Raw genomic sequence first — 17,928 nt, 5'->3', positions numbered from 1 at the left:
CATAGAGCAGTTGAAGGCGGGTCTTCGGTTCTCCATGTACCCTTTTTATTCTTTGAGGTCCTCTGATTTCATAAGTTTTCAGTCATCCAGCTGCACCCTAACAACTAGAGGATCCTGGTAGCTTTCTAGTTCGTTTGTTTGAACAATAATATTGAGCTGAGTGTTGCACTATTCTCCTAACTGTACCAGTTCGGTACTCGAAAGAACGAATAATTCTGGTATTTCAGCGGGAGAAAACGTCAGATACTCTTTGATCAGATTCCCTCATCTTTGAAATGTTGAAAAAATAAAATTTTCATTCTCCACCACCTGGTATTTGTGGGTTTTAATCGTCTTCGAACGAGCTGGAATATATAGGTGGAGCTATGAAATGATGGAGTCCTACTTCGAAGGAATGAGGACGAGACTTTGGCCTTCCTCTGGAAGATGGTCACGTCTCAAAAAGTAGACATTACCTAGGTGGTGAGCAATAGAACTAAATGACGCGGTTGGAAAACAAAACTGTGCTGCTATTGGTTAAACCTGCAAGAAAAATATCATGAGGTGGTTGACATCCACGACAGTCATTCCGATGCTCAAGTCAATAAACTAGATATAAGGGCAAATGTAATGTAATTGCTTAGAATTCAAGAGTATTTGTGTAAGAACTGTGTACTTTTATTTCTATGATCATTAACTTTTATACTATAAAAAAATGGAGTTAATTATAGTATTTTCTGTAAATCTGACAATGATGTAGTTGGCTAGTTAATAAGAAATTCTTCCGGTTAATTCATTGGTAATTCTGTGATTACAGGCATAACGGAGTCCGCTGAATAATATCTACTAATGATAATTTTATACAAAAACTCGACCTGTTCAGAGGATGACGAGTTTTAATGATGAATTGGGTATTACGGTGTTCAGAATTTTGCTCGAGTAGAACCGTATATCAACTTATCAAATTCTTACTATATTACTTTATTTTATAGTGACAATATAATTTATTTTGAAAGATGGTTGTATAACATAAAAAAATAAAATTATAAATATGAAATTATAAATTCCATTCAATAAATACTATGGTTCTTTGATATATATATATAAAGAAACTCTCTAACAGAAAAAAAAATTAAAGAGTCTAATAATTTAGTAACCTCAACCACTAGCAATACTATTGATTTATATATATATATTTTTATTATATTTGATGTTTGCATAGAAAGATTTAAGAATTTGGAAAGACTATAACTAAGAGATTTGATATTTTTATTCTCTTATTCCATTTCCATTTAGGGTTAAAGGCCGCTAGATATCCTTTTCCACTTTTTAGTAAAAAAATAAAAAATAAATATATCTATATTTTTTAATTTTTAATTTTAGTTTATCTTTTTAATTTTTTCAATTTTATTCTAGATTAGTGATGATGATAAAAACCCATTTAATAAGGGTAAAAATGATTTTTTTCAAAGTAGGGGTGCAAAAAGATTTTAATAAAAAAAATTCTATTTTCTAATTAGAGAAATTCAAGAAAATTATTTTAAAAGGCAAAAAAGGTTTATAATTGTTAATATTAATATAAATAAAAATATCTTTATACACACATCAATCTTGACGACTTATTACACTGGAAGAGACTAAGAACTATAGACACATATTATACATGTGATAAGAAAAAAAAATCATCGTCTTCATATTTTACTCGTGTTCTTAAAAAATAAAATAAAATAAAATAATTTAGTTTGATATTGAAATTATTTTCACAATTTAAAGTTTTGAATTTAATCCAATCGTAAAAAAAAATCAAATAAAACAAAATATCAAACAAGAATCAAATATTAGACATAATCCCTTGATTAGATCCCATAATCTCCATGTAATTAGGGGAAGTTTGTCTCCGCATCTACGGCCCACCATTTCACCCATTTTCCGGCCCATACCCGGCCCATTTTCCTCCCTACATCCCTCTTCAAAAATTAAATCTCGCGACCTCTCCTCACTGCGTCTCTCTACAGTCTGCACTCTCTCTCTGCCTTCTCTGTCTAAAATTGTTCAATGGAGCCATGTCCCGACGACTTGGCCGACGACCTCCAAAGCCTGAGTTTCGCCTCCACCGCTACTACCACTATTACAACCACCACCCTCCACCGTAGCACAAGCTCTGGGTCCTCCTCCGCTACACTCACTCCAGCTCCCTCCACTCACACATCCTTCTCTTCTAAGTCCGTGAAACACCAACCGGCCCTTTCTCTCTCTGATCTTCGCTTCTCCGTCCGTCTCGGCTCCGGGGACATTGGCTCCGTCTACCTGGCTGAACTGAAGAAACCTGACTCTACCGTGACGACTACTGATTGTCTACTTTTTGCGGCGAAGGTTATGGATAAGAAGGAGTTGGTGAGTAGAAGCAAGGAAGGCAGGGCTAGGACAGAGAGGGAAATTTTGGAAATGTTGGATCATCCTTTCTTGCCCGCGCTCTACGCGAGTATTGACTCACAGAGGTGGCTTTGTTTGCTCACTGAGTTCTGTCCCGGAGGCGACCTTCACGTCCTCCGCCAACGTCAGCCACTAAAACGGTTCGAAGAAACCGCCGTCAGGTGCGCTCGTTAGCCATTCGTCCGCTTTTTTTTAAAAAACATTTTTTAAATAAGTATTTTTGGGTTGATGTGCGTAACGATGAACAACCGTTAAGAGAGAAACACCGACGAGGAGAGTAATTGATCGGAGAGTGGGGCCCACCACCTGAGGGAAGCCACGGTAGCTGTCAGGTGTGGACCCAGGTGATTGGTCACATCTCGAGTGAAATAGAATATACAATGGACTGACCTACACCGAATCATCTCCGTTTGGGGGAGGGGTAGATGTGCTTCGTGGTTCTGCAGTTGACTTATTTTTCAAATGAGTTAAATAATGTTTTACGGGGAAATTCATTTTTACGATTGCGTTTTATATATTCAATTTCTAGAAAGAAAGGGGAATTTATTATGATTTTAGTTAATGAAGGATTTATTATATTATATTATACTATATACATACACGTCCAGGTGTGAAAAAAGTTTTTATTATTATTATATATTAATATAAAGAATGAAGTCTTTTCTTGTTTTACGAGAAACATGTGAAAATGAACTGGGCATTGTAGATTAAAATTACTAAGAAATGACATAGGGTCTCGATTATGTTAATATTTCTTTAATAACACTGCTTTATTAATGGTGGTGGTGCCTTGGTGATAATGGTGGTTATTGGCTGCTAGCCCAAACAATGCTCTCCCTGCTGCCAATTTGCACTTTCCAATTAATAGGTAAATTAGAGCAAAAGTGTTATTCCAACCACATTAATAATTAGCTACCAATTTGGATACCAATTTATAAAAATGTATGAATTTGTCACCTAACACTTAGCATGGAGAAAAGCAATATATATATATATATATATGTTCTACAGTACATAATTATCGATTGAATGGATAGTGGGAGCTGGACCTATTCACTTTAATATATATGGAAAACCTACTTGTTGGTTTTGTATCTTACTAGCTAGCACCTTTTAGAGATTCTAGGTGAAGCAACTTTCAAGTTGTTTAATGTTCATGTTTGAATGAATATGCATGTGCAAAAACTAAAATGGGTCCATCTTATTTAATAAATATGATCAGTGAAATAATTAAATTGTTGTGTAACCTGACAAGTTCGTTATTGAGGATGAATGAATTTATTTAGTATTATATTTTCAGGAATTATGGTTATAGTTTCTAATTGTTGCTTGAGTATTCAGGGATTTCCGGTTTTTTGGTTTTCCGCTGGATTTCTGGGCATTCTTTTGGAAATTGCATCTCTGGCTGGTGAAGTGTGGCCCCAAATTCATCTCGTTTCTTTTTGGCCCTATTAACATGCACCTTCTGTTTCTTGCTCCTTTTTCCAATTGAGAAACATACATCCTATCCTTATCCACTCGGGTCAATTTGTGGTTCTTTGGAATCCTTTTTCCTTTGTCAGTAAAGAATATAAAGTAGACACACGAGAGATTAGTGAAAGTTTTTAGATTACAAAGTTTACTTCCAATAGTTAATCCGCAATTTGTAAGATCTTGCTTTCTAATCCTCATTAATTAGATTCAACCAAAAATACCAGTTCTGAAAAAAAGCTAGTACGAAAAAGCGAATATGCATATACCAGAGGATACAAGTTCAGACACTTTATATGCTTTACTTCTCCACCTCTCATGTCAAGATATATTTTTCTATACCTTTTTCCCATTTATTTTTATTATATTTGATCTGCTGATCTATAGTATATAGATATTGATGGCAGCTTCGTGTATAAAACACAGAAAAAGAAGTGGGCTTGTCTTAGTTTAATCATATGATGGGGGGAGAAAACACAAACCCACGTTGCCAATGAACAAATATCAATTGCAGTAGGTCCCTTTGCCCCATGTTTAGGACTCTTGCAGCATCTCAATTATTTTCTTGCTCAAATACATGATTACATTAGCACCAAAATATTCTATGCAGCTATCTTTATTTTTTCTTCCGCGCACCTAACTGGACCCTCACTCTGCTCTGTTTTTTTCTAATCACAAGTAGGAAATTAAATAAATGACAAATGCTATTATGATTGGAATTTATTAGTCATAAGTACTCATTCTTAGTGTTAATCTTTTCCTTTTTCTTTTTAACAGGTTTTATGCCTCAGAAGTAGTGGTAGCTTTGGAGTATCTTCACATGATGGGAATTGTTTACCGTGATCTTAAGCCAGAAAACGTATTGGTTCGATCGGACGGTCACATAATGCTCACTGATTTTGACCTCTCACTAAAATGTGATGATTCTACATCAACTCCTCTGATCATCACTAACCAAAACCCACATATTTCATTACCAAAAAGTGACTACCCCATTGATCAGCCTCCCTTCACTTCCTCTTCCTGCATTATCCCTAACTGTATAGTTCCAGCTGTATCTTGCTTCCATCCAAGACGCAAACGCAAAAAGAAGACAGGCAACAGAGGTGGACCTGAGTTTGTAGCTGAACCCATTGATGTCAGATCCATGTCGTTTGTGGGGACCCATGAGTACTTAGCACCGGAGATTGTCTCCGGAGAAGGCCATGGTAGTCCTGTGGATTGGTGGACACTAGGGATATTTATGTTTGAACTATTCTATGGCGTCACGCCCTTCAGAGGTGTGGACCACGAGTTAACCTTAGCTAATATTGTAGCTAGAGCTTTGGAGTTTCCTAAAGAACCTGCCATCCCTGCTGCAGCCAAGGACTTAATTTCACAACTATTAGTTAAAGATCCTGCTAGGAGATTGGGCTCTACCATGGGGGCATCTGCTATTAAGCATCATCCTTTCTTTCAAGGAGTGAACTGGGCGTTATTGAGATGTACACGCCCACCTTATATTCCTCCTCCATTTACCAAAGAAATTGTATCAGATGAAAGTTGTCCTGAGACACCAGTGGAATATTATTAGTAAAAAAATTATATAAATAAAAAAAAATTCTAAGCATAGTTAATAAATTAATCAGTCTCCCTATACTTATTTTGCTTTTTATTTTATTTTTAACTAAAAACTCATAATTTCATATTAAAGTCGAATGAGTGATTCAATATTTTTTTTAATTCAAAATTTCAGTTTAAAATTTCATTCTCATACATCAAGTAAATATTTATTGAGAGTATTTTATTCTTTTAATGATTTAATTTAGTAGTTATAAAAAAAATTTTATGAATTATGCCAAAATTATAAAATGTTATAAATTGAAAATAATTTAGTGGAAAATGTAAGCTATTTTTCGTCTAGTAGCCAGTGATGTTAGCAACTCTAAAAGAATAAGTAGGTTCGAGTATCTTAATTTCATGTGAAGATAACAAGTAGTTTATAAAATTTGATGGTCAATGGTGGTGTTGGAAACATTGAATCCCGACATTATGTTTATAAAACAAGGAAATTGACTCGGGAGAAGAAGCCGGTGGCGCAACGCGTGATAGGCTGTCCACCAGTGGCGGGGGGCCCTATGGGGCGTGGGGATGCCATGAGGATGAGTGAATTGCTACTTGTTTGTTGTGTGTGTTTGGAATTGGCTGTGCTTGTGAAGACCAAGCCGGCAAGCCCTCCCACTCCATGTGCCTTGTTTTTCGGCTAAGTCTAGATCTTGGGGGTTGCTTCGGTGATGGAGTTTTGCCATTGAAATCGCATAAAATTAATTAAATATGAATTGATCAATATTAATTTTCAATTTAATCGGAATTGATAGATAAGTCTGATTCCGGCTGATGTTTATAACTTTTTATTTAGAAAAAATTACTTATTAATTTTGATGGTATAATAAAATTACCGTCTGTAAAGCTTTTATTTTAAAAAATTATAATAAAACAATTTTCACGTTTTAAAAAATTTATTAATTAATTAATTATTAAATATTTTATTATTTAATTTCTAAAATTTTAAAAAATTTATTAATTAATTTTTTATATTTTTAAAATATTTATTAATTACTCTTTTAGCATTAAAAATATTTTAAAAATATCTATTAATTAAACCATACATATCACCCTATTTTAATTTTTTTTATTATATTTAATGATTAAAATTAATAAACAATTAATTACCAGATTTTTTAAAATATTAAAAATATTTGAATATATTTTTAAAATAAAAGAATAAATTAATAAATTTTATTATATTATAAAAATTAAATAATTAATTTTTTTATTTAAAAAATAAAATAAATTAAAAAATAATACACATCGAATTGAATTAATCTAAAAGCGAAACTAAATAAAAAAAAAGCCAAATAAATTTTTAGTTGGATTGAATTATTCGTAGCTCTTGAATTGAAGTCAAAACACTAATCTGGTCTAACAAAATCAGTGTAAAAACCAATGATTTCAAAACTGAAAACAAAATCAGGCCGTCCATTATGAGTTTGCACGGAAGAACACAATGATCCTTGTTTTAATGTCCTCACACATTCATTGCATGTAATTCTTCTTAAGCTAACAAGCTCCAACCTCCAAGCAGCAGTGTGTGCATTATGATTAGTTATTAAATGATGCCGTTTTGACTGCAGTAAAAGTGAAGAAAAAGAAGTGTTAAAAAGACAATTCTCAAAACACGCACACGCTTAATATAATAATAAATACATATGACTAAATATTCGCAGGTTAATGCGATAATAAATATATTTTAATAAATTTAATAATTTTTTTATTTTTTAATATTAAAAAAATAATAAATTTAATTAAATGGTACCAAAATATCTATAATATAGGATATTTCTATTTGTATGAAATTCAAAATTATTCTTTTTTTTTTTCAGACACTAAGGCTAAAAACACATCACCAATGCTATAATATAAAAGCCTTTAAGGCCCAGAAGAAAACAACAAGCTAAACCATCCATATTGGCCCAAGTCCTAAAGCTCACAAATCTCTTCACTGCCAGTTGGAGGAGTCTATCTGAAAGAGGACAAACACCTGCTGAAGCACAAAATCCATCAAGTTTACAGCCTTTTTAAAACTTTGTATGAATTGCAAAAGCCAACTAAATCAAGGAGAGCACAATAAGCCTTCATTTAGCCTCTATGTGGAAAATAAAATATTTCATCTAAATAATATTTTTAGATGAAATAATTTATTTTTTATTATTTAATTTTAATTTTAAAAATAAAATTATTTAAATATTTTAAATATTTTTTTATTATTTATTATGTTTTATTACATTTTTTATTAAATGAATTTTAAATAATAATTGATAAAAATATAATGATTTATAATTTAAGTGATTGATTTATAAAATTGAATCATAATCTTAATAAATAAATGAATTTTAATATAAATTGAACTTATAAATTTAATAAATAGACTAACTAAATATTAATCGAGTTTAATTTTAATTTTTTAAAAGGAATGAGCTCTAAGCTTAGCTGACCGGCATGACCCTGGTTGGGCTCCTTTACACCTAAACCCAAACCTGAAATTTCCAGTTTCATCTCTCTGAACCCTAAAGATCAGCGACAAATGGAGGAACCAGGGAACGGCAACGGGAACGCAAATGCGAACTCCGCGCCTGTGGAGAGCGAGGAAGAACCCGTAATAGGACCCGGCCCCGCTCCAAAGGCTCGCGCCAAGCGTCCTCTTCAGTTTGAGCAAGCTTACCTCGATGCCCTTCCATCTGCAAATATGTATGCACGCTCACTTTAGTGTATATTTCCAGCTTGCTCATCCATTTGATTGTATTTTAAGGTTTTACTGTTTAGACTTTCGTTCGGGTTTATGAGTTACTAAGTTTGGCTTTGTTAGATGTTATGAGTTATGCTTCTGTTAGAATAATTCTTCTCTCTCTCTGGAGAATTTATATATTGCTGAGTTCAGTTTTAAGCGCCACTTCGTTAAGTTTTTGGTTACAATAGTTGTAGCTCATTTGTTTTTGCAGCAATAGGGTGTTCAAATTGAAAGCGCCCTGTTTCAGTTTTTGATTTTAATCTGCTTGTTCAAGGTGGATAGTAGTGGGTGTTAGCTAAATTAGATGGAGCTTTGTCGGAATGTTATATGTATATTACTATTGTTGTTGTTGTGTTTTTTTTTTTTTTTCTTTTTTTTTGAGAGGGTGGGGGTGGTGTTAAATCAGCATGATGTCTGTTTGCAAGTGTTAAAATCCACCTATCACAATTATCTGAATTTTTGTTAAATCTGCATGCTTGATGTTGTCTGTTTAGAGCGCATTTCTTTTTCTTTCAAGTAATGTTTCAGTTGTTCACCTAGAGCAAAATTTTGGTTTGATTTGAAGTTATATTTTCTAATCATAACTTGTTTTTATAGGTATGAGAGAAGTTATATGCACCGAGATGTGGTTTCCCATGTTGCAGTTTCTGCTGCAGATTTTTTCATAACTGGAAGTCTTGACGGTATGGTGTCTTACAATTATTGCATTATGTCTTCTGATCCTGTCATATTTTGCTCTGCATTTTCTTATCCATTATTTATGGTTCTTCACGTAGTTAGGTCCTTGATAGGGTAACACGGGAATTTTCATTACATGCAGCTGTCCAGTATGTGCTGGCTACATTGCAGTTGGTCTGAACCTATTTTAGGGATTTTGGCCAAAATATGGTTGCATTCCAGGCTACCTATTGATATTAGAGATCTCATCTTTGCTTCTGCATCTCTCTAACTTGTCATATGCTAAGAAGTTTCAAGTATTGGGCAGGTTGCCCGGGTCCCTGAAAGTGGCCACTATGCCATGTTCTTTTACATGCATTAATTCTCTCTATCTCTCTATCTCTCAAATTTTTAACCTTGTTGTCCGTATAATTTACCTCATATTATGTCAGAAATAGAGTCTATGTCTGAAATCATTCTAGCTCATCTCAACTGCTATTTTTTCATGAGGTAGCAATTAGATCTCGCATCCTTTGAGATGATTTTTGCACCTAAACCAAGGATCATTGGTATTTGGTAATGTTTTTTAGTTGAAATGGCTAACAATTGACAGCAAGTGCAACCCTGCATCAGATTTCATATTTTTTGTCAGAAGAATGATGCTTTTTAAGGATATAGACATGTAGTATATTGCTCTAAAAATTGGATTACTCTTCTTGCTTCTGCTTGGGCATATGGTGGAGTTCTTAAGATTATTATTTTTGTTAATGGCTTGTTTTGATTACCTTTAACATTTAATCACCATTAATTTTAATCAGGACATTTGAAATTTTGGAAGAAAAAAGCTGTTGGCATTGAGTTTGCTAAACATTTTAGATCCCACCTTGGTCCTATAGAAGGTTTAGCGGTAAGCTTTTCCTCCTTGCCTGATTTTACATATATCATGTAATATAGTTTTGAATTGATCTCTTTTTTTTTAAAAAAAAAAACTTTGTGGATCTGCCTTTTGGTGTTTGTAGTATGTTAATTAGTACACTAATGTTTTTCCTACAGAGGTAGCATTTGATTGCGTCTGTTTTTATTTAGTTGATTCTTCTTCATTACTTGTTGGTACTTAGTACAGGCATCAACCATGACTTTGTTCAGCCATGCAGGTTAGTGTGGATGGTCTACTTTGTTGCACAATTTCCGATGATCAATCTGTGAAGGTATATGATGTTGTCAATTATGACATGATGGTCATGATTCGACTAACATTCATACCGGGTTGTGTTGAGTGGGTGTATAAACAAGGTGATGTCAGAGCTAGGCTTGCCATTAGTGATCGGAACTCCTCATTTGTGTACATATATGATGCAAGAGCTGGTTCAAATGAACCTATCATCTCAAAAGAGGTACATGCTGCTGCACTAGTTACATGATTTTCCAGTGCTCTATCTTTTTCCTTTTGTTTGCAGTGCAAAGTATGTTTATGCATCCTCTTTCAACTTATGTTTCTCTAGATACACTTGGGCCCAATTAAAGTTATGAAATACAACCCTGTATTTGACACTGTGATATCTGCCGATTCAAAGGGAATTATAGAATATTGGAGTCCTGCATCGCTTCAGTTTCCAGAGAACGAGTATGTCTTTATTATTTCATGCTCTTCGTAGTTTGTTTTGTGATTCCAATGTGGCTAACATCTTGCCTGGGGTACCGTTGACTTATTTATGTTGAGAAATTTATTTTGGGTCCATATATGTCTCTTCTGGGTGAGAGGGTAGTTTTAGTATAATGGTAGAACTACTCCATTTGTCACTTGGAGATCGTGGGTTTGAGCCGCTGAAACAATCTCTTTGCGGAGCAGGGGGCTGCACACATCATCCCTTTCTAGAGACCACAAATATGGAATGCTGTGCACTCAGTCACCCTTTTCTGTATTTGTTTTCTAATTACCATGAATGCCTAATGATGCTCTTTCCTTTTTCTTTTAATAATTATCTGATATGTGCAGGGTGAGCTTTAGGCTGAAAAGTGATACCAATCTATTTGAAATTGTGAAATGCAAGACAAGTGTTTCCACCATGGAGGTAATCTACTTGATTTTATGGAACTGTGAAGCTATCCTTGACTTAGATGCTCCATCATCCATATAGTTTTTTTTCCCTGACTGCTCAATCTTTTAATTGGTTCATTGTAAAAGCTTGATTTGAAAGGCAGCAGGGGAAAAAAAACCTCTAAACATTACAATGTTTGCTATCAGGTGAGTCCAGATGGCAAGCAGTTTTCTATTACATCACCTGATCGTAGGATTCGTGTGTTTTGGTTCAGAACGGGTAAACTAAGACGGGTTTATGACGAATCCCTTGAGGTAATAACAATTTTGATTAGACGTGGGAAGTTATTTGCTTCTGGAGTCATAATATCCAATTGCATCTTTCTTGGGTAGGTGGCTCAAGATCTTCAGAGAAGTGATGCCCCCTTGTACAGGCTGGAAGCTATTGATTTTGGACGAAGAATGGCTGTTGAGCGAGAAATTGAAAAAACAGAAACTGCACCCCAGCCAAATGCTGTTTTTGATGAAAGTTCTAATTTTCTGATATATGCAACTCTTCTTGGGATAAAAGTATGGATACTGCCATAAGATTTTACAATAAACAAATAATAAAATATTTGATTGCACCACATTTATGAAGCCAGCAATTGTCACATTTGGTTGAGTGCACCCCTTTGCTTCTTGACAAGTTATTCATTCTTCTTTCTTTAGGTTGCTAATTTTTACCTTCTGCACCACATTTCTGTTGTTTGTAATGAGCATAACCTCTGTTTTTATGTTTAGTTTTTACTTACTAACATGTAATCATTCTCTTTCCTTCGTAGATAGTAAATTTACATACCAATAAAGTTGCCCGCATTCTTGGAAAGGTGGAGAACAATGACAGATTTTTGCAGATTGCTTTGTATCAAGGTGATCGAAGTAGTAAGAAAGTTAGAAAAATTCCTGCAGCTGCAGCAAATGCCAATGAGAGTAGAGAGCCTTTAACAGATCCCACTCTCTTGTGTTGTGCTTTCAAGAAACATAGGATCTATTTATTCAGGTACTAGTACATGTACATCACTGATTATGTAAAATTTCACTTTGTCTAAAATTTGTGTTTTTCATAATGCATTTGCTAGTTATGCTAGCATGGTGGGCACTATCCGGTTAAATTTGGTGCATGGCTGATCATTAGAAAGAAATGTTGCTATAGTATGAGAAGCAATTATACTTATATGAATCAGAATGCATATAAATCATTTGTAATGTTGTTGCCAAATAAATGAGATATGACTTTTGGGGGTTGAATGAATCGTTTATATTGTCCTTGGTAAAAGAATGAGACAAGACTGTTAATTTTTATTGCCAAGTGCCCGATTTGAATGATTTTTTTCGTAGAGATGTTCTTTGCGCATGAGAATTAACTGAGTTTTACGTTGGCCAAACCCTTCTCCTCTCCCCAGGCTTGGGGACTAGGTATACTTTGCTGAGCTCACACAGGTTGGAGTTACTATGAAAGTAGAGAATATCTGTATATAAGTCACTTGCACCTCTTGCTTTGAAAAGAAAAATGAATATGCTAGGAAATGGGATATGGTATCTGTAACACAAGTTTTTCCTCAGTAGTGGTTTACATAAAGGAAAAATGTTTATATTGTATATGATAATTGAGTTTAGTTTTACCTTTTCCATATAAAAGTTCTAGAAATCACAAATTCAGCAATGTAACTTGGAAAGGGCAAACTTTAGGTTAAACTGTTTATATATAATGCATTTCAATAGGTCTCATGGCCTCTGATTTCTTTATTATGTTTAATCGACTGTTTTTGGTGCTTGTTTACGTTCAATTTAGCCGGAGAGAACCAGAAGAACCTGAGGATGCAACCAAAGGAAGGGATGTGTTCAACGAAAAACCTCCTGCAGATGAACTTCTGGCAGTATCTGATATAGGAAAATCAGTCACCACATCTCTTCCTGACAATGTGGTGAGTTCTCTTTGTATTTGCCTCATATCCTGTCCAGTTAGGACTGTGTTTTAACTGTCTCTCTCAGCTCAATGGCGAAACTTTTATTCATTGATTGATTATGTGTGCATGAGTGCATGACTGTGTGATTCCACATGTGTGGTTGTGATATTATTGGAAATTTGGAATTTGTATTGAATGCTTTTGTCTGGTAACTTTGGTTTGCTTCCAAAGTCAAGAGAGGTGATAGGTTTCTTATGATTTTGCTTTTAACATCAATAAGCTAGTTGGAGAATCTACTGAGCTTTTTGGTTTTCAAAATTATAGGATTTAGAATATGCAGCAGTTGCTTGCAAGTTCACTCATAGCATGCTGCGGCTGATATAACATCCAAATAAAGTTATATATGGAAACAGTATATTAGTCGTTTGTAGACTTCTTTTGTAGTACTGGCAAAGTACTCTTCTTTTTCCCTTGTCTCTTCTTTCATTGAACAATCGTTTTTAAGTCTACTTTACTTGCTGATTCTTTGACCAAATTATTCATGTTTGTGCAATCAATTCTGATCATGATGTTTGGTGCATTGTGGGGTATGTTTCTCCATCTTGTATGACCTACTTATTATTATTTAAAAAATCTGCGTTGCTTTTGTGGGCTGCTGTTATTGTGTATTTTGTTTGAACTTGTATTTCTTATGTCAGGCTTCTAGTTACACCATTTATATGTTATCTCATCAGTTATAATTTATACTGCTTCTTTCTAGATTCTTCATACTACAATGGGTGACATTCACATGCGACTGTACCCTGAAGAATGTCCAAAAACAGTGGAGAATTTTACGACACACTGTCGAAATGGCTATTATGATAATCTTATCTTTCATCGTGTGATCAAAGGCTTCATGATACAGACTGGAGATCCCTTGGGGGATGGCACTGGTGGGCAGTCTATCTGGGGAAGGGAGTTTGAGGATGAGTTTCATAAAAGGTAATCTTGTTAGTTCTATTTCATTATTGTTTTTATCCACTTTCTGGCCTTGTATTTGGTGCTTTTTTATCCGTTGACTTGGTGAATGGATGAATGTAGTGCCCCTAACTTGTTGGTTGAAAGTTTCATTTAAGGGTCTCTCCTCCGTTGCTTGGCAAAAGACTTGATATTTATTCATTTAGTGATGTCCTGGGCTCTCATACTCCCACACTAATAACGTTTACTTTTTTCCCTTTTCTATTGGCATCTCTTCCACTAATTGGCAAAAGAAATGATGCTTATTCATTTAATACTGTCCTGAGTTCTCATCCTCCCACTTGGCTTGTATGACTGTTCATTTCCTTGTTGCTCAAACAAGGATAAACTTGATAGGACACTGATATAGAACCAGACTATAGATTTCCTAATTTTTCAATTAACAAAATCCCTAATTCTAATCTTCAACCCAATGCTGTATCAGATATTTTAGTTGGTGATTACTTGTTCACAAGATTAGAATGTGGCTTGGCAAGTTACTATGTTGCTTTAAACTCGGTTGTATGTGGTGTTACTTCAAATACATTCCACGATATGAACTAACTAGTTGATATGTTCATCTCTACAGTTTACGGCATGATAGGCCTTTCACAGTGTCGATGGCCAATGCTGGCCCAAACACTAATGGCTCTCAGTTCTTTATCACCACAGTGGCCACACCATGGCTGGACAACAAGCACACAGTTTTTGGTAGAGTTGCAAAGGGAATGGATGTTGTCCAGGTAATGTTGATTCCCTGTTTGTCTGCCCACTACTCTACAAGTAACCTTTCTTCTTTGCTCTTGCTTGCTCATGCCTGTGAGAGAGAGAGAGTGGGGATGAAAGTGAAAATCTTATGTATCCATACAATATGATGTGGAATTACTTCACATGCGTGCTGTTTGGCACTGCACTGTGTTGTACAAATTGCAACTTTAAGCCAGCCTTCAGGCGTTCTCATACTACAGAGCCTAGATAAATGGATGAAATAAGCTAACCCTTACATCACCTGTTTTTGTTATACTTCTTGTTTCACAAGATGAAATAAGCACACTGTGTGTTATACATGTCTTATTTTCATGTAAGCCATTAAATACATTATTCTGCAATTGGAATTAACATACATTGTTGGCAGGCAATTGAGAAGGTGAAGACAGACAAAGCAGACAAGCCATACCAAGATGTAAAAATCCTGAATGTGACTGTTCCCAAGTCTTAGTAGAATCACTCTCATATCAGGGGATCTGTCTTGACATTGTTGGCGTCTTAGCTGAGAATTACTTGTCAAGTAAGCCAATCTCAGCAGCAGCTTTTCTCATTCTCTTCTCTCTTCTTTTACCACTTTCATGTGTTTCTTCAATAACTTTGTTGCTTTATCAGGTTTTTTTTGCATTTACTGGAAAGGATAGCGAGGAATCTTGCTTTTGTTGCTTTGTTGCTTTTATCATTCTGTAGCCTAAGGTTGCCATTTACTCAGGAGGTCTTGTCCTTCTTTGGATTTCTTACCCTTTCTAGATTTATGACGATGTATGAGTAGTTAATGTACACAAACTGGTCTGAACTTAATGATATTGCTAATGAATACCCATTTAAAATGATTTTACCTTTTCATGGTATTTCCACTCCTTTGATTGCTTTAATTTTGAAGAGAAAGTTAAGAAATATTGTCATACACGGTTCTTAATTCATATTTTCTTGAATCCAGAACACCACCCATATGAATAGGCAAAATATTTGTATAGATCGGCTCACATGAACTCATAGTGTAAGTATAAGTATATGGAATTTCATGTGGATTTCACTAAGCATTTATATTACGGATTCACGAGGATTCGGTTTAGAAAAGACTTGCCTTATGAACAGTGCTTTTTTTTTTTCTTCTGAATTTTAGCGTTTGTCTGTAAAAATACCTGAGCCATGTCTAAAAATAGGTGTGCATATGTTAATAATATTGCTATATACTTATCAGCTAAAATTCAAAATCTAGAGGTAGTTCACAAAAAATAAATAAATAAATGTCTAGAATTAGAATGCAAATGTTATTTCTTTATAAATCAGCTATCTCAGCATCAATGATTTATCATTATTTTTTAAGAATGTTCAAAATTTTAATTTAATTTAATTGTTTTTCAATAATTTTATACATAAAATAAATGAATTTTTTTTTATATAAAATTATCATCATCTAACCCCAAGTATTGTTTAAAAAAAAAAAGATTTTGTTGACTTTAATTTTATAAAAAAATATAATTAGAAGTTTTCATTATCAGCTTATTTAGTCCAAGGTAGTGCCAAAGTCAAGGCATCACAAACAATTTGTGCAGCCAAAAAAAATCCTCACCAAATATTCTTGAAGATATACTCAATAATATATGTGCATAATTGAAAAATCATATGATTTAATATTTTTTTTTTTTGAAAAAAAATAATGAGTTGATGATTTGTTCCCATTTTAGAATTGCAATTAAACATTAAACTTTTGCTACTTTTGACAATCATTACATTGCATTGTCTGCCATTTCAAAGAAAAAAAAAGATGCTACTGCTTCACTTCAAGTACACATACCAACGGTAAGAGTTTGAATCTCCATTAAAAAATTTCAAGTCCAATTATATGTTTTGTTTTATATTCTTGGAAGGTATTTTAAAATCAGGCTTCAGTCTTTTTATAAAAATTTTCTAAAACTCGATATAGTTCATTCTAAAATTATTTAAAATCAAAATTTATATCTAAAACTTAAACATTAAAATCGAAAGATATTCTAAATTGAAAGTTCTCATCCTTTATGATTCGCTTTATTATGTTTTAAACATGATTTTAAATGATTCTACCATATAAAAATTATGAACCTAATTGGGTTCTTGTTGAAAAATAAATCCAATATTTCACTCAGATTATGTTTTGTATTTACAATGAAACTACAAAATATGTTAAAATTCATGTCTTCTAATACAAACAAAATTCAAACAAAGGAAATCCTAAATCTAATAAGCATTTGTATTCATTGCTTACAAATAGACAATTTCCAAGTATGATCACCCATAAGAATTATTTTTTTCGAATATCATATCAAAGTCATTATTAATTTAGATTTTGAAAATTTTATTTAGTTCAAATCAATTATGTCCCTTTTTGTTTTGTAGATTTATAATCATTGTCGAGAGTTAAAATAACATCATGGGTATATTTTTTGCAATTTTACATATTTAAACACTAAAACAATTAATTAAAAAAATATTTTTTCTAATGAAAAAGATAACTAAGTTTATTTTTGAACGAAAATTGTTTTTTTCAAAAGATAATTATTTTTAAAACTTTAAAAGCTTATAAATGTCACTAGACTTACATAAATTTTATGCTTTTTTTTAAAGTATTGCTGGCAAACAATAAAAATAAATTATTTTATTAAAAAATTTCCTTAAATTTTTTTTTCATGTATAAATTGTTTTTTCCAAAACAAACTGAGTCTTAATTTTTGGAATATAATAAATCACAAATTTAGTCCTTTTTAATAAGAAATAAGTTCATTTTGTTAAAATTTATTGTTGATAAATCATAATTTAAAATTATGACTATCAACTCAAATCCAAAAATTAAATTATTATATTATTAAAATTGCAGTAACTACATTATTGAAAAAAAAATGTAAAATGTAATTTAATTTGAACATAATGAGTTTTGTTAACATAAAATATTATTGGGTGATTAATTTATTCATATTTATTTCTGGGTAAATAAAATAATTCTCTTCACTTCAAAAAAAATAACTTTTTTTAGTTCAGTTCTTAGAAAGTTAAAAAAAAAAAAATCGAGCCAAACAAATTGAATATACCATCTTTTGAAAACTTAAAATTTTTTACTTAATTTAACCTCAACTAAATAAGATTTAAATTATAATTCTATTATACTTTTTAAAATTATCTTAAAAATAAACTATCATAAAGATATTATTGTAAATGATGTGATTTAAACATCGGCTCTCATTATTTGATATATGTAGAAATCACATAAATTAATAATTTGATATGTTGTTCACTTTGTTCTTGAAATTAACAATTTTTTCAATTTTACAATA

General features: G+C 32.9%; 2 protein-coding genes across 4 annotated transcripts; both read left to right on the top strand.

Annotated features, from left to right (window-relative positions):
- Positions 1 to 1,963: 1,963 nt before the first annotated feature.
- On the top strand, positions 1,964 to 5,617 carry LOC110613067 (serine/threonine-protein kinase D6PKL2). The gene is made up of 2 exons (XM_021753991.2): positions 1,964 to 2,573; positions 4,660 to 5,617. Exons 1-2 carry the CDS (start codon positions 2,035 to 2,037, stop codon positions 5,453 to 5,455), a joined length of 1,335 nt encoding a protein of 444 aa, XP_021609683.1. The 5' UTR covers positions 1,964 to 2,034; the 3' UTR covers positions 5,456 to 5,617.
- Positions 5,618 to 7,909: 2,292 nt separating this feature from the next.
- LOC110613725 (peptidyl-prolyl cis-trans isomerase CYP71) lies at positions 7,910 to 15,463 on the top strand. 3 transcript variants are annotated; one of them, XR_006350525.1, is made up of 14 exons: positions 7,910 to 8,169; positions 8,807 to 8,892; positions 9,685 to 9,773; positions 10,021 to 10,260; positions 10,369 to 10,490; positions 10,863 to 10,938; positions 11,112 to 11,219; positions 11,298 to 11,474; positions 11,729 to 11,946; positions 12,739 to 12,871; positions 13,614 to 13,837; positions 14,442 to 14,595; positions 14,988 to 15,140; positions 15,233 to 15,463. XR_006350525.1 is itself a non-coding variant. In XM_021754985.2 (13 exons), the coding sequence occupies exons 1-13, from the start codon at positions 8,006 to 8,008 to the stop codon at positions 15,069 to 15,071; spliced, it is 1,875 nt and encodes a 624-aa protein (XP_021610677.1). In that variant the 5' UTR covers positions 7,910 to 8,005; the 3' UTR covers positions 15,072 to 15,463. The 3 variants fall into 3 exon arrangements, 1 of the variants encoding a protein (XP_021610677.1); XR_002487655.2 differs by having other exon boundaries at positions 7,961 to 8,169; positions 10,013 to 10,260; XM_021754985.2 differs by having other exon boundaries at positions 14,988 to 15,463.
- Positions 15,464 to 17,928: the final 2,465 nt, after the last annotated feature.

This window comes from Manihot esculenta, chromosome 4 (assembly GCF_001659605.2).
Source record: "Manihot esculenta cultivar AM560-2 chromosome 4, M.esculenta_v8, whole genome shotgun sequence".
NCBI lineage: Eukaryota > Viridiplantae > Streptophyta > Magnoliopsida > Malpighiales > Euphorbiaceae > Manihot > Manihot esculenta.
Note: the sequence above shows the minus strand (reverse complement) of the source record. Positions and strands in the feature narration are given on the sequence as shown.

What these genes read in the sequence shown, in the direction of transcription:
- LOC110613725 (XM_021754985.2), top strand. Translation starts at nt 8,006, where the DNA reads ATGGAGGAACCAGGGAACGGCAACGGGAACGCAAATGCGAACTCCGCG. An exon ending in CATAACTGGAAGTCTTGACG is followed by an intron (nt 8,893 to 9,684) that starts GTATGGTGTCTT and finishes AATTTTAATCAG; the next exon opens with GACATTTGAAATTTTGGAAG. An exon ending in CAACTCTTCTTGGGATAAAA is followed by an intron (nt 11,475 to 11,728) that starts GTATGGATACTG and finishes TTTCCTTCGTAG; the next exon opens with ATAGTAAATTTACATACCAA.
- LOC110613067 (XM_021753991.2), top strand. Translation starts at nt 2,035, where the DNA reads ATGGAGCCATGTCCCGACGACTTGGCCGACGACCTCCAAAGCCTGAGT. An exon ending in TTCGAAGAAACCGCCGTCAG is followed by an intron (nt 2,574 to 4,659) that starts GTGCGCTCGTTA and finishes TCTTTTTAACAG; the next exon opens with GTTTTATGCCTCAGAAGTAG.